Raw genomic sequence first — 14976 nt, 5'->3', positions numbered from 1 at the left:
CAAGTCCCTTGGCTGGGCACTTCACTAATTTCTATTTCACCTACAAATTACACTTTCCTACTTTGCTTTTCCCAAGATAAAAGTATTTTTTCTTAAAATAATTTTTTAAAAAATATCTTTACTTAAGAAGTCCTCTAATAAAAGAATTTGTATTTTGCTTTTTGGAGACACTTCTTTGAAATGTTTTAATTACTACTATTAAACCACTCAATCCACAAACATTAATGTTTGATTCATGTCAAGGACCAATTCTAGACTGCAAATCTAAGTAGTGTTTCAGATTTGAAACAAAATTATTTGGTTTACTGATCCTGCAATTCGTATCAAACTAAAGAAAGCTGGAAGCGTATCATAAAACAAAGCTAATCTGTTTGTAATTTGAGGATTTATTTGCAGTTTTAAGTGTCTAGGCAGAGCATTAATTAGCTTTTTTTTTTTTAAACCTCTGAAATAAGGGGCAGACTGCATTGCTAAAGGGATGCTGCAGGAGGAAGGGGTTCACGTGAAATTACACTTTGAAGTACAGCATGATCGGTGGAGTTTTTTCCTCACTGAACAGAATGCTAAGAGACAAGGTAAGTTGTTTTATATTACCGATTTTATTATAATTTAAAAATCAGAAAGTTTTCATTTAAACTCAGCAAGCTTTCATTTGAACTTACGTATTACATTTGTACTGTAATTAGGAAAACAGGGCATTTCTTATTTTTCATTAAAATATATTGGCTTGCAAATCTTTCCCTTAAGTTTTCCTAGCTAAGGTAAACTACTCACATACTGACAAGCTTTTACTTCAGCTTCTTCATTTCTGATGTCACCCTCCATTTTCTATTTCCAGTAAGATATAAATAAATACTAAAAATCTATAGTGAATTGTTTCAGAATAGTAAGAGAAATGCAATTAAAATGAAGAAAACAGAAATTTAAAATCAGTTTTAGTTAACCGATGAACACTTAAGATACAAAATGTTTTGTATCTAAAACTTCCTAGGAAGTACTGCCTAAGAAGTTAATTGATTAGCTCCAAAATCTAAAGAATTTCATCAGAAAACACATCTCTGCCTTCCATACCTTATTTTTTTTCTCATCAGACTGGAAAAATGAGAGCAAACCTTCTGGTTTTAAACTGCTACTCATTAATTTCTCCATTTAAAAAACAGATAAGAAACTGAATCAAAATCAATCAGCTGAAAAGATTTTCTCTCCATCCAAAAAGAACTTGAGCTGTCAAAAGCTGGTTTAACACTTCATACAAGCACTCGTTCAAACCATTAGGCCAGTGATTGCCTCTAGTTCACAACAGCATGATTTCCTAAGCTCTGCAGAAAATATGCATTGCTTGAGCAGTTTAAAAATGGTTTTAATAAGCTTCAAACAGCTACTTATAATTACATATGCTTATTCTTATTATCTGCTTTTCTATCAGAAGTCTGACAACCATGAATCACTGTCTGCCTTTCCAATTTTCTTATTTTTTTATTTTAAGCTATGTGACTATTGCCTACAGCTTGCAGATGTACCCATTCTCTCTAAAAGCACATCAGACTACACCTGGCTCTGAGGGCTCTGCAAGAGATGCTGCACAGCCTACTCAGTAGCAACAGACTACTGCTTGCTTTTGAGGACTCAACAGCCTGAGGTATTTGATGGTAGCTGAGAAGCACGATGATCTTCACCACAGCTAGCTGCCGTTGATTTAGGCTAATGGACAAATTGCTCAATAAGTCCCAGCATTTATGAGCTTTCTGCACATCTCTGATGCATGTAGGAAGTGGTACGCTCCACGTGTTCATGAGGAGGAAGGTTGCGATCTGAAGATTTATGCAATACAATCAGTAATGCAGATGTACCAAAAAATGCCCCAAATCCATTTCAAGTGTTTCCTCTACTAACTGCAATCATCTGCCATTCCTCTCTACCAAACAACTGCATGTATCCCTCCCTTTTTTACTACAGCACAGTCATTTAAAGCCATTCTTCTCCCGATTTCACCATTTCCATTCCTCCATGCTGTGCATTCACACTACTGACTTTCCTGCTTACTGGAGGGAGACAATGAAAAATTGCTGAGACTGTTCCTGTGAAATACGGTTATACAACTGTGCTGGTTTGGGCTGGGATAGAGTTAATTTTCTTCACAGTAGCTAGTACGGGGCTATGGTTTGGATTTTTGCTGAAAACAGTGTGGCTAACAGAGGGATGTTTTCGTTACTGCCGAGCAGTGCTCACACAGAGCCAAGGCCTTTGCTGCTTCTCACACCACCCCACCAGCGAGTGGGCTGGGGGTGCACAAGGAGCTGGGAGGGGACACAGCCGGGACAGCTGACCCCAACTGACCACAGGGATATCCCATACCATATGATGTCACGCCCAGCATATAAAGCTGAGGGAAGAAGGAAGGGGGCGGATGTTCAGAATGATGGCATTTGTCTTCCCAAGTCACCATTATGGGTGATGGAGCCCTGCTTTCCTGGGGATGGCTGAACACCTGCCTGCCCATGGGAAGTGGTGAGTGAATTCCTTGTCTTGCTTTGCTTGCATGCATGGCTTTTGCTTTACCCATTAAACTGTCTTTATCTCAACCCACGAGTTTTCTCACTATTACTCTTCTGATTCTCTCCGCAATCCTGCCAGGGGGAAATGAGCTAGCGGCTGGGTGGGGCTGAGCTGCCAGCTGGGGTTAAACCACAACAACAACCAAACTTACTCTGTGAAGTTAACAGATGTATAAACACCCTGTATTCCTTACCAATGTCCTTGAAAGTGCATTATTACTACAATTAAATACAACCTTCCTTTCAATAATTGATTTTTCTTTAGAAGTGTAACTAAAGCACATAATTTAATTACCAGCAGTTACCTGACAGTCAGATGATGGAGCTAACAGGTTCAGATCCTATGACAGGGCAATGAAAATAGTCATTACCAAGACCGTCCCATCCTTGACAACCAGCCTTGGCTCTAACAAGACAGCATGTTCTATTAAGTTTTCAGTTATTCGGTAGAGAAAGTTGTTTGTTATCTATGCTCTACAGCACCATAACTAGCAGCCAATACCCCTAATATTAGTCTTAGTCTAAGACCCACCCAGGCCAGCTTTTAGACTAAGGGCAGTGGAGATCAAATTTAACTCCAGAAAAATACAGAAACAAATGGAAATACCTATCATCGACAATAGCTGAACTACTACATAGCCATGGCTATAGTTAACTGTTGAGAATTAAATTCTCTATCTGATCATACACTCAAGTTTTCCCTCATATATTCTGAAATTTCAGATTTGCTATGAAAATACTAGTTTAATATCTCTACATAAAGTTTAACATCACAAATCATTTTGGTAGGACATTATATGTCTGAAATATATTTAAGAGCAAAAATTTATCAAGGATTCAAGCTTACAAAGAAAAGCCTGTTTTTTGCTTTCAGATGTCTATTAAATACAAGCAAAATGATAAATTCATTTCAATGACACTTTTTCTGTTTTGAGCAAGGGGTTGCTTGCTTTTTGGTTTGTTTGGAGGTTTTTGTGGGTATTTGGTTGTGTGGGTTTTGTTTTGTGTTTTTAGGTGGATTTTTTATTGGGTTTAGTTTGTGGTTTTTTTTAAAATCAGGGTCAACCAAGAGCAAAGAAATACCATACCAACTTCAGCAGCTCATCAGCCACAGCATCATGGAACTAAACCAAAAATAAATCTCATGTGGTAGTTTCTATAATTACCACTCATTTTTATTACACGTCAATCTTTACAGTCGTGCAGTAAACAAAAAACATACAAATGTGTTCAGTTACATGTTCTAAATATTTTATTTGATCTTTAAGTAAAATTGTGGACCTACTGTGCTGCAGTATGGCATGCTATTTTTCCTGTGTGACTGCACAAAACTGTCAAACATAAATGCCAAGAACTAAAACCATGTACCAGATCAATTCAGTATTTAAAGCGTAGGTTTTGTTGAATACTGCTGGTTTATCAGGTAAAGACAAATAAAATTATGTTCTTTAATAAATACAGTTTACTCTTTTCTCCTATAAAGGATACATCTGTCATAGAGCAGCATTAGCAAAATATGATTTATAGGAGAAATTTATTAAATCTTATCTGTACAGGAGAAGTATTACAAATAACAAAATACTACCTTGCAATGTACAGATCAGGAAGAAGGCTGCATGTGCACACTATTAATATTTCAAGAGACATAATAAGCTAAGTTACAGGGGAAAAAAAAATTCAGGTGGAATTATTTCCTGATCCAACTGACTAACAACAAAAACTAAGGTCAGCACAAAAAAACCCAGCAGAAATATACAACTGAGTGGGAAAAAGAAGCAGGAGAGGGAAAAATCACCCTTTTTACCACTACTGGGGGTTTATAATCCTTCCACCCAAAAGGCTGTGTTTAAGTCTTGGAAACAGATGATTTTATTTTTGATTTAAAGATAGCATATGCATTTAGGCTGTTGCTACTAACAGTTGCATGCCTTAATTTATCTCTTATATAACCCTAGAAGGATTAAACTATAAACCAAAGGGATTTTAGAATAAAGATCTTGAGACAACTTGCACATAGTGAGTTAGAAAATTTGAAGGCAGTCAGCCAGCACCACTTTCAGCCTTAAAACAATTTCTCTCCAGAGGCTCATACACTTAAGAAAGATTTCACAGAGAATCTGTACCTCAAAGCACACCTTACAGTCTCAGTACAGTTGTGGAATGATACCAGACAACCCTGCGCACATGGAGAATCAAAACCCACACTTCACAGTCTGAAGGTTGTCTCTAAAGACATACCCATGGTTGTTAACTTTAGCCAGACAACAAAAACAAAAAAATCCCATCAAAAAAACAACCAACAAAAAAAGAGGTTAATTTTAATGTCTCACCAGTTTGTTATAATAGCTATTCTTCACTTCTTGGTAAGAGGTCATATTACCTAGCACTGCATTCAGTCATCTAAACATAGGCATCTGCTGCCACTTGAGATTAATGTCCTAGGGCAACCTGCCTGGTCTCAGACTGACATCCTGAAGGGCACACAGTTTCTCCTCTGCCCTGTGCCATATCTGCCAGATCCATGTAGATGTCTGGGACAGCCCAGGGCAACTCAAATAGCACTATTTATCTATGTTTAAGCAACTGAATTAAAGACCTAATGTCTTAAACAAGGATGGCAGGGGGCAGGGGGACACAGAGCAGAGAGGTCCTCTTAATCAAGACCTGAGATTTCTGGACAAATGCTCTTTAATGTTATCAAAATTCTCAACAACCAAAGCCTTCTGTATTCCTGCATAAGAGTATCCACAGTAATTTAAAAGACTCTTCCAATTTTAATTCTGTGTAAACATTTTACATATTGTTATTTTATAGTAAGTCTGGTTCCTTCTTGTAGAGAGGCCATGTACTGCTTGCAACTATATGTCAACAGACAGCTACGAAAACGATACGTAGATGGTAGCTTAAATCTTCATTGCTGCATTCACGAGCTCTACGCTAATAAGTAGGATAATTAAAAAAACACAATTAACGATTAATATCTTGCTTAAGGTAATGAAAAAAACGAATGCTGTAATTTGGGAGGTAGCTGAAAGTGGACTGAACTGAGTCATTCTTGCCACGCTCTTTCATGACCCAAACTCAGATAAGGAAACAAAACCATCAGATGACTTTAGCTAATGCAACACATGCTATTGACATTGGCTTTGCAACAGTCCCTTACTCCTGGGCATCAATTAATTACTTTTAAACTGAAGCCTGGGGATGGCAATTCTTCCTGTACAAGAAGAAACTGCCTTTTTTTTTTTTAAGGGAGCAACAGAAGGACTTCAGCTGCTCGCAAGCGATGGCAATGAACTAGAATGGCTTTTATTCTTTTATAAAATCACACACATTGGAAGGAAGCTCCAGAGGCCATCTAGTTAACCCTTGCTCTGGGGAGGTCTAGTTAATGCAGGTCTCTCACAGCTTTGTGCCAGAGTTCTGAGTATGTCCAAAGATAGAAATTTTGCAACTTCTGTGAGTAACCTGGTCCAGTGTTTCATCACCCTGAAGTTTAAAAACTTTTTTCCTTACATGGGTTTGGAATGTCCCACACTGAAACTTGTGTCCAAAGCCTCTCATCCTTCCTCTGAGCACAATGAAAAATCTGGCTTTTGTCAACTTTACACTGCCCACAGCAATTAGTTTTCCCCTTGGTCTGCTCTTCTACAGGCTGAAGAAACACATCCTAATGTGAGAAGCATTCCAGTCCCTGATCATCCTGGTATCTCTCTGCTGTGCTTGCTCCAGTATGCCAGTGCCTTCCTTCTACTGGGTAGCCCAGACTGGACACAGTACTCCAGCTGCAGCCCCACAAGTCCTGAAGTGATAGGGGGTGGGAGGGGTGGGGTAGGGGTGTGGAAATCACACCCCTTATCTTCTGGCTCCACATTTTTTCATATAGTTCAGTAGGCTCGCAGCCTTGTTTGCTACAAGGGCACACAGCTAACTAATATTCAACTAGTTGTCTACCAGGACCCCCCAGGTCTTTTCTGCAGTGCTGCTGTCTAGCCAGTCCCTGCCCAGCCTGTCTGTTACACAGGTTTATTCTCTCCCAGGTGCAGGACTTCCATTTGCCTTAGCTGAATGTCATGAGGCTCCTGTCAGCCTGCCAAAGTCCCTCTGAATAGCAGCTTTGCCTTCCAGTGTATCAACTACTTTGCCCAATTTGGTAGCACCCACAAACTTACTGAGAGTACTCACTATACCACCATCAAGGCTGCTAATGAAGACATGAAGCAGTGTTGTCCTCAATATCAAGCTTCATGACAGGTAACTGCCAGCTGAACTTCGTACCATAGAGTACACCCATTGAGGTCAATGGTCCAGCCATTTTATTGCTCACTTATGAGGTCTGTATCTTAGCAGTTTGGCTATATGGATATCAATGGAGATCATATCAAAAGCCTTTTAAAAAAGTCAACGTACAATATGAAAATTCAAGGTAATAAAAAAAATACATTTAAACTTTACACTCTGAAAACACTATCACTGATACACCAGAACTGAATGGTTGCCACTGCTGTTAAGATACTTCTTTACTGTGCCATACAGAATGAAATACAGATTGTGTAGAAAATACTAAAATCCCTTAAGTAAGAAATCAGCATTGCTGATTCCCATGCATGTACCTCAGTCCCACAGCTTCCTCGTTGCAAAGCCACCACAAGCCATGTTAAGGTTCTGTCTATTTGACATTTAGGACCATTGTAATTCTCTTTACCAGCTTTTGTGACTAGCAGTTTACAGCAGTTTATGAACAAAGACAGCAAATATGTATAAAGTATATGTAATCACACAGGTTTTCTTTTTCTCCTATTTTTACTATTCTGCAAACCAGTAAGTATCAGTAAAATAATTTCTAGGAGCTCGCCTGTAAAAAAGCATTTCATACACTTAAGATTATTGCAGCAAGGGTAAATGTAGTGATTTATGTTAAGAGAATTTCACTGAAGAGTCTTACCATTTTCCTTTTTCATTGTAGGAATATGCTACTTTAAAAATACTACTACATAAGCAGAAGTACTTTCCAAACACTTAGTCTGAATAGAAGATCGCTCACTCTGGAAAACAGTGGCCCCAACGACATTGTGCAGGAAAACATCAGATACCCAAGGCAAGAACTCTCACAATACATAGAATGACCTGGGAAACAGTCCTTTATGAACTAAAAGCAAATGAAAACTTGGTTCTGAAAAATAAATTTACTGTTCGCTTTTCAAAATAAAGTCCTCAAAAAGTGAGACAGTATGCTGGCTTTACATGAAAGGATAAATTATTAAAAGTAACAGTTGTAGTTTATTTCAGCACTCCTAATATTTGCAGATGACGTCATTGTCAGGGGCTTGAAGCATCTGTCAGGTCTGGACAAGGGTTCAAATAATCAGGACACATGGAGGAGGTGACCTGACACTGACAAAGCAAAGTTCAGCTGAAGGAGAGCTCAAATCTAAAACTGGGAATAACTGACTAAGTGGTAGTGCACTAAAGAAAAGAATGTGTTTGGAGAACATAGTGAAATACAAACCATACAAACCAACAAAATGCTGTCAAAAATCTACAACTCATTTTGGAATTACTAAAACAAGCGTTACTACACAGGGAAGCAACTACTCTCTCCTTTCTCAAAGCCTTGGAGTACTAATGTCCCAATTAAATGCTATGCTTAAAGTATTACATAAACAAATAAAAATCCAGTAAAGAACGTTACAGGTTGTTTTTAAAAATTTCCATGAAGAAGCTATAGGTGTCTTTTAGTACAGCTTAGACATGAAACAAATATGCACTTATGGAAACTTGTGAAAGTTACTTCTCTAGAGGTTTTAAGAACAGAACAGTCAAGCATCTGCCAAGGCTAGTCCATCTACACACAACACTACCTGAAGAAAGCACAAGGTGATCTCCTGAGGCCTGTTCCAACCGAAGAAATCTATGACTCTGAAGTGTCAACCAATTATATAGACATCTGCAAATTGCCTGCCATTGAAGAAAAAAACCAAACCCTACATTGCATTGAGCAATGGACAATTTACACTAACACAATTCTTACCCTATGTTCAGGATCGAAATAAATCATTTGAAGAGTTCAAAAAATTGTTGAGTCCTTACAGGGACTATGCATGTGAAGAATAGACAGGATTAGGAAATTGTCTCATTATGGTAATTGAATCCATGGGCAGAAGTAGCATAAATTTATTCAGATATAAACCTTTAATCTAAACATGTATGTTAAAGAATAAAATTCCCACTTTTGCTCTGTTAAGACAGGTGGCAAAGCTACACGGTGTAGCACTTTCTAATCCACATACTGGAAGTTCACACCGAGAAAGTAGTCTCCACTTCGTTACTGTTACCCACTAGCATGAACCAATGAAGTTTCCACTGCCAGATTATTTTTACTACATGCAAGGTTACTTAGACATTTAAAGATTTATGCTCTTTCAATAAACAACAATTCTGAGTCAGTCTGGTCAAACCCAATTTTCCTACACATTTCATTTATTTTTTACTACAAAAGTCCTAAAATGTGATTGAAAGACATAAGGAGTGTTTCACCTATCTGGAGGGAGATGGCAGGAATCCCCAATGATTAAATTATGTAAGGCTCGGCATTTGATTTGCCTTACTTGGAAAGCAACTCCTTCCAACAAGAAAAAGGCTTGCTTCCATTGTAAAGATATCAAATTCTCTGAGGGGGGAAAAATAAACCAAGACTGGAGATGCCTTTGGCACTTCAATGATTATTAATCATTTTAATGCACTGAATCAGTTATTTTTTATATTAAAAGAAACACCTGAAGGTGACATAACATTAGACAATACTGAGTTACTACTACTTCATCATATTTGTGCTGTAATGATGTATGACCTAGAATCAACAAACATTTGTGAGAACTTATGGAAAGCCTGAAAGAGAAACATTCAATGACATTACAGTAGGTTTAAAACTTTAGTAACTGCTGTTCATAAGATGTAAATCTGTTTTTACGACAAAATATTTGCTTTAGGTTTATTTTTTAATTGCAGTAAGTAGTCACAAGAGGTCACCATATTAAAATCTACAGGAAAAAAAATGCAAATAAATTGTAAGCTAGAGAAAACATGCTGTATCATTCTGATTAAAAGGAACTGGTTTCACTTATGTAGGTATTTTTGGCTAAAGAGCCACAACTGTAATATAAAACATAAAAACAATTTATTAGAAATTTTGTCTCTTTTGCTTTGTTTTAAATCAAATATTCAGCAGTGTATAAGTGGCAGCCAAATACAATCCAAAGCACTGTAAAGTTTACAGTGCAACATCCAGAATTCCTTGACTTTGTCCCACCATAATATTTAAACTAATTTCCCTGTCTCTGTTGCTTCTTGCAATAAAGTTGGAATGATTAACAATCTGTTTTACTTCTCCATCTTTTTATTAATTATTGAGGTGGTTCACAGAAGCAACATTATTTTCTAGTCCTCAGAACTATAGTGATCAATAGTGTGTTAAAATAAATTAATTCAGATTTGTAAGATTAAAATAAATTAGTTTTTAAAAAAACCCACAATCCTGGGGAGAAAACAAACAACCAACTAAAATGCAGGTAAGTGAATTCAACTAGATCATTTTTTTCTTAAAAGTTGGGCCAACACCTGTCCGTCATTTTTATTAAACCTCTCTTGTCAAACAAAATATATTCTGATAAAGTATGTAAAAGAAAAGAAACTAAGTCTAGTGATTTTCTTCTCCTATATTTATACTGATAGGTGGTATCTCCATGCAAGTTAAAGAAATTCTATGTCAAAAACTGTAATAATTGAGACTGTAACCACTATATGGAAAAGTTCCACCATTCTACTCTATAAGTCCAAAAATAAGACTACATAGGCATCTATTATGAGAATGTGTTTAGCACATGACTTCTAAACAACTCTTTAATGAGGAACCTGGGGCTTTTTTGTTTGCTTGTTTGTGGGTTTGTTGGGGTTTTTTTTTTGAGGGGGGGGGGTGTTGGGGTTTTTTGTTTGTTTGTTTTTAACTGAAACATTTTCTGACACCAAAGTAGATAATTTTGAAGGATCTTATCCTTGTACATTGTAATCTCAAAATCTATAGCAAGTTATTCTTTATTTACATTAAGGATCAAGCAGTGGAAGAAGGAAAAAACCCCCAATCAAACAAAAACCCAAACAACTTTGGGGGAGGGAAGGAAAAAACACCTTCATAAATCTGAAACAAATAATATTATCACAGGCCCAGAACTATACAGCTTTTAAATTTGTTGACTGTTCTAGATGGGAGATAGGAATTAGAAATTAAGCACTGCACTGGTAACGAATGAAGTTGAACACAGTCACATCCATGTGTTCCAATTGTTTAAACAATTAATTGCTTTTTTCTTTCTCCTCTCCTCCCTCTCAACTACCAGGACTAACATCATCAAGGAATTTAAACAAAAGGTATTCTCAACATAAATACAATCCACAAAATGCATGTGTATGAAATTCTAGTCAATAGAACTTCAGAACTATGTAGCTCTAAAGTATCAAGCCACGTTGCTATGTATTTCATCCCAACTACTACCACCACCATCTCAAAATATCAGCATGTATTCTTTAACTTTTTGTCTGTTTTGACTCATGCCAAAAGAAAGCTGACAAGAATGGCAACATTATACCCCAAAAAACTGTATTTGCAACAGCAATTACCTCACTGCATTAATTTGAACTTTCTTTAAGGCTTGGCCCCAAGGGCTGCCTTTATATTTGGGCATCTTGCAACACTTCCCAGTTCCTCTAGTTGTGCTATCTGATCGCATCCCAACTCTACATCAAGGTGAGTCTTAAACACAAAGCATCCCCTCGTTTTTCTGAAGGAAAAAAAAAACCTGGACAAACAAGCCAGACACAACCTGTGGTAAACTTCACCAGTTTCTCAACACAAAAGATCAGGGAGCCAGCACCTCAGGTCACACCAAAGCATACTGCTGAAAATAACTCTAGAAGGTCTGAAAGTTTTTTTGACTTGTTTGATGTTTGCTTATTTTGAAAAATCCACTCACCCGTGAGTTTCAAAAAGCAGCTATCAAAAAGAGGATGAAACATTGCTAGTTCAGATGATTTAATCGGACTACATACCTGCAATAGGTCTCCTTCATCAAAACGTAGCATTTCTATTATGCCATCCGACTGGATGAAAGCTGCAAAGAAAAACAAAAAACTAAGTAACTTAACAGGAAAACATTTTGTTATTAAATTAAAAAGAACTTAAAACATCTAAAATCTGCTGTACCTCATTTTGTAGATAGAGCTAGGACAAACCAAGGTTACAATGCAGAGTCTAATGAAATACCAAACACAAATCTGTGATACTAATTTTTCTCTGAGAGCTCCAGTTCCAAGATGTGCATATTAATAAGCACCACACTTTGCAAATCAGTCTTTTGGCATAAAAATGTTTAACTCCAAAGTGAACAACTTCCTCTAGGTTCCCTACAAAGACTGGTTGTACCAAGCTAATTCAGTACTTCAACCAATATGACTGACTGGGTACCTAAACAACTGAGTTTAATACATCTAAGCCCACAAAAATTTCCGACACTTACAAATGGATTTTCAGTTTCATTTATACATCTAAAAATCTTAATTGTACACCTGGACTGCCTTGTTCACACTGTTCCCTAATACTCAGTGTGGCAACAACTCTCTCCATCTTGACAGTAAGTAAATTTGAAACAGTTTAGAAGCAGTTGCATCATATGAGTAAACTCGATGAAAAGTTTGTGCCTCAGTCACATATAGGATCCTCAAATTAAGCATTCCTCCTCCACTCATTTCCTCTAAATGTTTGGTCAGGCAATTGTTCTTCAGTTCCTCTCAAAACGTAGGGAACGCTACTTTCTTTTAAAGACAAAGAAATAAGGGCATTGCCCTTCCTGTAAAATATAATAATCTGTACAAGAAGGAACATGAGTTAGAGAGGAACGAAAAGTTCAGAGAGGTCTAAATTTTACTCCCCAAAAAACTATTCACACACACAAAAGCAGGTCTTTAGAATAAAATACAGTAACAACTTCAAACCAGAGAAGTGTATTAAAAAAAAAAAACCAAACAACTCTGTAAATGACTCCTCCCTACCCTACAACCTTATTCCATGACTGCCTGTACCATTCAGCTAGATGAAGTTGAGAGAGTGATAACACCCATCTTTCCACACAGAGGAACAACTTCAGCAAGTAGTGGTTACGGATTTCCCACCACGCAGAAGCATACTGTGTGCTCCTCAAAGACAGAATTTGGGGAAGATTTAAACCTTCATCTCCCACTTTGAAGCTCAGTGTTCTAACAAGAACAATTACTATAAGGTCACCAACACTGCCACTTGGGTCTATGATGAAAAGTGACACAAAAAAAAATAAAGAAAATAAAGTGACATTATTTTCAGAAAGCAAAAAAGTAAGGAAAGAGCATTACTGGCAGACAGGAGTAAAGGCACGTACCACACAGAGAAACAGTATTTTGGACACATATTTGTCCCAAGCATTTCCTCACTGGCTGCTTTAGTGACACCTCACTCAGCAGCCAAAATTCAATCTGCTATTTAAAATATCACTGTTTGCACATCCCATTCTGCATCCCTGACTCCCCCCATATTTTGATACCTTCTCCTAAAAGGTACAAACTCCACAACCTGGCTTTCATATGACCAAAAGTAAAAGTTAACACAAAACAGAGACTGCTGCTGTTATCTCCAAAAGTCGTTTTGGGTATGCAAAAACACCTCCAAACAAATAAACAAAACCCCCAAACAATAGAATTTATACAATTACTTTCCAAGCTGCCATACCTCAGAATTCTATTGTTTAGTGACACAGGCTGAGAAAAAAGCCCAGCTCATGTGGAAGTGTGAAAATCACCACAGAGGGGAAGGGGGGGATCCAGATTATAAACAATATGCATGTCCTGCAATATTAGCAGTGGCATGAGCAGTACTAGTCAGTCACATCAACAATATCTTAGAAAACTGTTTTGTGCGTTTATTGTTTCTACCTTAATTATTTCCAAAACAAACAAAAGTCATCCTTAATCCAAGAACTGAGGGTTTGGTCAACCATTTATATTGAAGAACTACACAGAAGACAGGACAAGAGATTAGAAGAAACAAACCAAAACAGCATTTAAACAGCTGTTACAAGATGAAGTCCTACAGCTTATAAAGATTTGGGCTTTAAACTTAAATTACTGGAGTAGGTCTATCAATTTAAAGTTTAATCCTAGAAACAAAGAACAAGTGGATTCTTGTAAATTTAACTGGCAATACATATGTAAAACATTCAAGTCACTGTTTAATTTTGTCTTTAAAACCACTTCAAAAAAAAATCTTTAAGAGGACTGCAGCACGAGACGTAAGAAAATGAAGTTTTGACATGTTAGGTTAAAAAGCAAAGTATGACAGTTAATCATAATTTCATAGAAATGTCATATCTATCCTCTGTACAAAAAACCCTGACAAACCCAAATTACAGAGTAGCTGATATGGAGGGGAAAATCAATTTTTAATTTAGGGAGAAATCCAGAATGGAATTGCATTTTCTCATGTACTTTACTGCAAGTTTAGCGATCACAATTTAAGAAAAGAATTTATCGTTACGAGCACATCTTCCTAACAGTCAAAAGGAATTGCACCTCTGAGGTTGGGCTTTTTGGCATTCTTCTGTTTTCTAGCTTTCTGCTTTGGAAACAAGGAATAGACAGAATTTGACTGTGACATCAGGCACAAACAAAAAAATTCATTAGAAAACAGCTTTTTATATTCATAATCTATCAACAACCAGTAAAACATGAAAGAGTGTTTCATCACATCACAAATTCTTAGTATTTTCCTGAGGCTTTTTAACCTGTTTTATATATATGATGCACTGTAAGTACAAAGAACAGAAAGTAGCAACAATTCTTCCACAAGGATAACACACACAGAAGCTCAGAAAAACTAGCCAGAGCTTACTACCCAAGCAGCTGGAATGCAGGCAGCCCTTCTGTAAACCCCAAACGCTTTCTCAGCCACTCTTCAGTTATTTCATCTTTGTTGCAACTTATGAACAAAGCAACAGATGTTACAGAACATTTTGAGTGGATGACACTGTTAAATAGAAGTGCCATTCATCATTGTATCACTTAAGAAATGTTTTCAGTGACCAGATGACAGTGCCAGGTGAAGTCAGATGCGCTGCAAAGCTTGGCTGCTGGCCATTTCGCAGCAGTCACATCTCAGCTGAGACTGTGATGAAGTTTCTGTGGTTATACCTTTTACTCTGTTTTAGACTAACTTTCCAGCCTTTCTTTCTACTTTATCCATTATTTCATCGACACAAAGAAGTGACAAATAAATACCTACATCTTCATGAGATGAAAGCTTGTTTTTGCAACTGACTTCTCAGACTCTCAATTCAGGATGAAG

General features: G+C 37.1%; 1 protein-coding gene across 1 annotated transcript in view; it reads right to left on the bottom strand.

Moving 5' to 3' along the window:
- Positions 1-14976, bottom strand: part of TMEM131 (transmembrane protein 131) — a 104563-nt gene that overhangs the window by 72209 nt on the left and 17378 nt on the right. Inside the window, exon 2 of the mRNA XM_054817781.1 lies at positions 11658-11719. Within this exon, the coding sequence (XP_054673756.1) occupies positions 11658-11719 (62 nt within the window). The remainder of the gene's footprint in view (positions 1-11657; positions 11720-14976) is intronic.

Source organism: Grus americana, chromosome 1 (genome assembly GCF_028858705.1).
Source record: "Grus americana isolate bGruAme1 chromosome 1, bGruAme1.mat, whole genome shotgun sequence".
Taxonomy (NCBI): Eukaryota; Metazoa; Chordata; class Aves; order Gruiformes; family Gruidae; genus Grus; species Grus americana.
This window is presented reverse-complemented; position numbering and strand designations above follow the sequence as displayed.